The sequence below is a fragment of the Lipophrys pholis genome (genome assembly GCF_963383615.2).
Source record: "Lipophrys pholis genome assembly, chromosome: 19".
Classification (NCBI taxonomy): domain Eukaryota; kingdom Metazoa; phylum Chordata; class Actinopteri; order Blenniiformes; family Blenniidae; genus Lipophrys; species Lipophrys pholis.
The window spans coordinates 6,331,233-6,337,769 of NC_137647.1; the positions used below are offsets into that span (position 1 = coordinate 6,331,233).

A 6,537-nucleotide genomic window follows, 5' to 3' on the forward strand; every position below is an offset into this window, starting at 1 on the left:
CATTACACAAGTTTAACCAGAATATAAATTAGGTTAGGATTTCACTGAGCATTTCAATCGCATTAAAAGAGATGAACAGAGCGGATCGTGAGCAACACGATCAGCAAATTACCCAAATGTGGCAAACCTGACCACAAAGTCACAGTATATTGATACCCAATTAAATTCCAAAATCAGAAAGAGATGGGAGAAAACTGTATTTCTCTACTGTTGGAAAATTCACACTCATTTTGGCAGAGTTGATCACAGCTTTTTATTGTAATTGCTAACCAGACTATGTCAGAAACTGCTAAACAATGGGATTTGAGTTTTCCACACACTCTTTCAGGTGAAGAGTAGTGAGCTTTCGACTAGTCTTCAACTCAACCAAGGCCTTGTTTACACAACATAGTCAAGTGAAAGTGGGAAATTTTTGTGGTGTTTGTTTACGCAACAAAGGTGTGATATATTCCCATCTGTCGTGAGACAGGTAGATTTTATTTTACGGATAATGTGATGTTGCAATAACCCTAATTAGACCCATGTACGGTATAACGTAAACATTCAAGTGCCTTTTAGCTGTCCTTGTGATGGTCTAGTCATGTTTCCCATGGAAAGTAGTTCGAGTTCCCCATTACACCATCTCTTTGAAGACAACGCAGCTAAGAGAAGCATCACTTCCACTTATTTTCCACTGATTAGCACTGCTGCTAATGATTATTTTCATTATTGATTAGTTGTTTCAGGTCTCAGATGTCAAGCAATGTTGGAAAAAGATCCATCGTCGCTTTCCGGAGAACGAGATGCAACTTAAAATGCGATATCTGTCCCGAAAAACTCAAAACAGCTGCCGAAATCCTTGATCCAGCACTGATGCTCTCGGCATGTCGGTGGTTGTGGAGGTTGTCTCATCCTAGAAAATACATTGTATTTTAGAATATAAGTGACTATAAATGGGTTTAAGTGGCCTCCGCTCGAGTATCAACTACAAAACTCTTCTCGTTCAGACTACAAATGAGGCAAAGTGCACGTCTATTAGAAAACACCGCCCTATCAAAATGACAAAGCCTCCATTATGAAGCGTTGATGCTCCACTCAGCAGGAAGGGCGGCCCACTAATCAAAGCCGTGGCACACGGTTATCCTCCAGTGACAGGATGAGGCTGGGAGCCACCCCGAACGCACACAAGACGCCCCGCTGAGTAATACAGCTGCAGTTGTTCACATTGCTATTGCAAGGGAACCTCAAAAAAGGGGGCTCTGGGACCGCTCTGCTCCCCACCTGTCAGGGGTGACGTTTGGACAAGTGTTGGGGTCTGGGGAGCACTTCCTCTCTACAAAGCTGCCCGCTCGCTCCCTCTTTCATTCTGTTTCCCTCTCCCTCTGATACATCTGGTCTCCTCCGGGGCCGTTGCTGGCGGCGGTTGAGGATAGAGCGGCCGCAGAAGGCTTTGTCCTCGTTGAAGGAGCAGCTGAACCAACAGGAAAGCCAACTCCAGCCAGTCAATTAATTGATGGAACAATTTAAAATTATGGGAGGCTCTCAGCAGGGGGAAGGAAAATGTTTACAAACGATGTGCCATAATTGCTCGTTACAACCGCCCACCCTTGTTTTTGTCCGTTCTCCTGCCTCGTCATGTGCCAGTTTCTTTTGCAACTTGTCAGAAGCGAAATGTGGAAATGTTTGCTCAAAAGTCGTGCCGACGACGGGCCAGTAGTTCACCACATGCAGCTAATCACTGTGTATTTACAGTGTATCCTGTCTGAACACCCAGATGAACCCAAATCACTTCCATACCGCGCGCTCTGGAGGAGCGGCTCAGACCGAGAGCACATGAAAGGCATGAGAGCCCCGGCTCAGACCACATGAAAACTTTCTTGATCATCGGGTCCTCTGCGGCCCCATGTGCGGCAAGCTGTGGGGGTTTCTCCTTCAATTAGGCAACATGCAAAGACCCCCATCTGCAGATGGAAGGCGCTCTGAAAGGCGAAGGCTCGCAGACCTGAGCCTTTCACTGGGGGGCCACACAGTGGGGCAGTGTGAAGCCCCCACGAGCTTTTGTAGCATCTTTATCATATTTAGTCACCCCCCCCCCCTCGAGCAGCAGCTGTCGGGGCGAGGAAACTCTGCAAACATTTCATCAAAAATAGCACAAACACACCCTGGTCGATTAGGTGTGCGTAAAGAGAACGAGGGATGGCGGAGGAAGCGCAGTCGGTATGGGTGGGAGTGAAATACGCTTTGGACTGGGCCCCGAGAGGGAAGAGGCTTACAGTCGGAAAGAACAGGAGTGACTCAGAGAGGAAGAGGTGGGAATGCGAATGGAGAATTGCAGGGAATCCCACTGAGATAGCTCTCTTCGCCGGTCCGCGGCGCGCCAAAGAATGCAGATGAGCAAACCATATGCCGAACAAGTCACATGCGAACTCCAGGCCGAGACACAACGGCGGTAACCGTCGAGGATTTATGGTTATTCCAGCTCACGGGCAAGTTGCTCACAGGACCCCGTTGACAGACGGCTTGGGACTTCGCGTCTGTGGCAGACTGGTGTTTCCCTGCTCTCAATCCCATTAGTTGAGGCGCCGCGAATTTGCATTCAGCCGCGTGTCGGCAAATTTATGGCTCGCATGGAATAGCGGCGCAAATTATGCAAAGCACGCACGTGACGGAATTTAAGAATGACCAGACACGAAGCAATGAGCCGTGCCTCGGTGATGTCACTTCTGACTCGGCGGATCGGGCCTGTTATGACATTAGCCCAATGTTTGTGTGTGACATAATTTCAGGGGAGATCAGCTGTGGAGCAATAATGGAAACCCGTCTTGCGCAGTCGAGGGGCAATTCTCACCCCCGAGTGTTGGTTTTAGCAGCTTGCTTGCAATATTTTTCCAGTTTAATAGCTGGCAAACATCTGCAACATCTGGTTTGAATGGACGAGGTGGTGTGGGAGGCGTGGGGTTGGGGGTGGGGGAGGGGTGCAGACGACTACACAACAAACATCTATGGGTCGGTTTCGATGTAGAAACTTGTCAGTCACGACCTTCCCGGGAAGAAATTAATCAACAGCTACGTGTCAGAACCGGCGTACGTCTCGGATCGGCAACAAGCAGCTCCAGCAGCACGACGACACGTTTCGACTCACCAGCCCCAGAACACACAGCTGTGCAAGGCAGGGCTAAACAAAGCAACACATAATGACAGTGTGGAGCGAAGCCGCTCCTGTGAAACTGAGGAGTCGGGCCGCCCTCCTATAGAGCTCCTTCTCCTGCTCTGAGCTCCGGTTTGCAACATGGAGCTGCAGGATAACACTCAACATGTTTGTCACATGGAAATAGATGGTCAATTTCCAAACGTGAAACGAGCCGTCTACGGGTTTTTTTTGTCTACCGATATCAAATCGGAAAACGAAAATCGGATGGTTTCCCGTTATCGAAGGGAAAATTTAATGGCCGAAAGGTACACGGATCCATAATCTTCACAAAATTGTGTCTTCGAGAATCGATTTAGTCGTTCTGACAAGGTACGAACTGGTAGCTTTGGTGACATTAATTTTTCTTAGCAGTAACTTTTAACCTTTGGAAAGTTTATTTGTTCTTTGATGCCACTTTTCTAATAAACATGCATTTGTGGGATGCACGGTAGAGTTTGCGAGTTATAAATGCAGAATGGATATGGGGTTTTTCCAGGTGCTTCCCAGGCCCTGTTTACACAACATTTTAAAGAAAAAAATGAAAAGCTTTTGTTGTGTTTTGGGGGTACGTTTACACGACGGCGGCACTTGGAGTCACTGAAAACTCAACTTTTTGAAAAAGCTTCAACGTCGACAACATAAATCTCCTTACTTGTTGAGTTTTAAGCTTGTACTGCCTTTAGCTTCTGAGATCGGGGGGGATGTTGGGTTTAGAAATGAGGCGTAGCAGCAAATATGAAGTACTACTTCATTTCTCTGAACTATTCATGTTGATGCGACTCTGTACTAATTGATGATTTCCTTGGAAAGTAGTTATTCCAGTCATTTGCACAGTGATTGTGATTTTAAGAATGATAATCTTGCTTAAATTGATTTCACAATGAAACAGCATCAGAGAACAGAAAGAAAACACACAATATTCGACATTCTATTGTCAAGCTTTTCCCACGAGATGATTTGTGCCAACAAATCTGACATCACTCACATAGAGTATGCAGAAAAACATGGTCAGTCGGTTTGAATTTTCCTCAAATCTGTCTGATTTGAGGTGGAAATACCCCAAAAGCAGAAGCAAAGATAAACAGACCCATGAGCAGAAGGGTGATTTTATGCAGGGCTGGTTTTCCATTGTTCTTTAATGGGGAATCTTGCGGGGGGCACGCAGTATCACTCAGCATCAAGAGGAGAGGTCGTCTGCGAGGTCCCGCTCTCGCCATTTTTCACAGCAAACTCACATTCTTGACATTCCTGCAGGAGACCACCGCGGCCCATTTCCAACTGCAGCGACCAACTAATTTACAAGCACCAAAGAGTCGTCTGGAAAATGAAGCTATGAAAAAAATGTCAATAGAAATGTTGTTGAAATAGAAAGGAAAGAGGGCGAAGAGGCACGGGATCAAAAAACGACTAGCCTGATGTGGGATTCATGGGGATTTCAAGTTGGAAAAAAAAAAAGAATACTCTCAATTTGCTTATTTCTATTATCATAACCTCAGTTCCCCCATATCTGGGATGCAGCCACGCTGAGGCGCTCCAGGGGCTGATGGGGGTCAAGGGTTCTTCCTCATGAAGCCACAGGAGTGACCTGTCCACGGTGGGATTCGAACCTGCAAACTCCCGCTTCACTAATCGGCGTAAAGTTACTCATTCCTGATGGAGACATGCAGCGATACAACCAAGATCAGCCTGTCGTTGCCCGTCTCTTCCCCCCTTTTTTTACTCCATCCTGATTGTTTTCTCCAGGCGACCGGGATTCAGGTCACATCCTGGACATACATCAGAGAAGAAAAAGGAGGGCAGCTGTCTGACCCACCTCCTCCTCCTTCCAGTCAAAACAGCCTGATGCTCTCTGGTCAACCTTTATCTGTCTGTGCAGTGAAAACACAACCCAGGAGCAGCACATCATCACTGCTTGCTTCACACATCCAGTCACTCCCACCACAACATGCATGTTTTTTTACCAGCACATTGCATTTATGAATCAAGACAGGATGTTGACCCGTTTTGGACAAAAATAAGAGGGGTTGAGGGGAAAGGGAGGCATGTGTCTGTCAGTGCGCAGCTCTGGGACACTTGAGATTGCAGATCGTTGACCTGTGGATCAGCCTGTCTTCTCTGATGATAGCAGGCTATGCTAACAGCGGCTAGCCAACTTTCAGCCTGTCTGTCAGCACCACACACATGCAGCAAAGCGGCTGCCTTCTCTTTCTCATATTTAATCTCGTTTATTTTTACTTTTTATTCATATTTTAAATGTCAATTCACCACACAAATGCGCGATTTAGTGTGTAGTAGTGTGGAGCTGCTCCCGTGTTGATGCACTGGCGACCATCACCACCAGGGCTCCGACTAATTCCCAGAACCACATTTAAATTTCACCCCTTTCCCCCTGCCGAGCCGGTTTCAGCACAACACGCAACCACATGCGAGTACGAGACATTTAAAAGTGCTCTGCGGCGCCGAGCCGCGGCGTGGAGGCGACATGGAGCCAAAACTCCACGGCCCCTGGGAACTGACTCATTCCAGCATGTAGACGGCTCCCGCCGCCGCCGCCGCCGCTGTGTGGGAATAAACGAGGGGGATTTAAAGGCTACCTGTTAATCTCAGCTTCACGGGGCCGTTCCGCCGCACTCCTTGGTTGGACATCTCCCCTGGATCCCGGGCCGGGTCACCGCACGGAGGAGAAGAAAAAAAATAAACAAAAACGTGTCGTTTAGAAGCAAGGGGGTAAAAAAATGTAAAAAAAAAAAATAATAATGACAAGGTTTATCAAAACCTCTCCGCCAGTTTTTAGACAATAATGGAGTCAAAGCATTGTGGCCCGGATGTGGACTGATCTGCCATGAGCGAGCGAGCGCGCACGGACGCGAGAAATTACACGAAAAGAGGCAACAAAAATGGAGAGATCTGCGGATTGCATCGAGTGTAAAGGAGTCTGCTCCGGAGGGAGAGGTGGTGGTGGTGGTGAGGAGACGCGGGGTTTAGGTCTTCACATGTTTGGAGGGGAAGCCGCCGCCGCCGCCGCCGCCGGTCCTCCTCTGAGCGCGTCTGGAGCTGAAGTGCGTCCTCCGGGGCCGAGCCGCCACAGGACACTGAGGACAGGACGCTGCAGCCGGGCGGGAGAGCAGAGCGCCGGTGACGACGCTGTTTTGGGGGAGTGAAACATTTCTCCAACATGTGGCACATAACTGTGAAACACGCACACAAACACACACACACACACACACACACGCGCGCGCGCGCGCGCACATGCATATGCGCACAGGTCCCACTGTGGAAATCAGCGACACAGATCAAACTTTGATAGTCTGAATAAACACAATCCAGCATGTTTTTTCTTTTCGGTTTATGACTTATAATTTCCTACA

The 6,537-nt window shown here is 48.0% G+C and overlaps 1 protein-coding gene across 2 annotated transcripts in view; it reads right to left on the reverse strand.

Annotated features, from left to right (window-relative positions):
* Positions 1-6,312, reverse strand: part of smurf2 (SMAD specific E3 ubiquitin protein ligase 2) — a 56,461-nt gene extending 50,149 nt beyond the window's left edge. Inside the window, exon 1 of one of the 2 annotated variants that reach the window (XM_080488168.1) lies at positions 5,764-6,312. In XM_080488168.1, the coding sequence (XP_080344294.1) occupies positions 5,764-5,815 (52 nt within the window). In that variant the 5' untranslated portion in view covers positions 5,816-6,312. The remainder of the gene's footprint in view (positions 1-5,763) is intronic. The other variant, XM_080488167.1, reaches the window with a different exon arrangement.
* Positions 6,313-6,537: the final 225 nt, after the last annotated feature.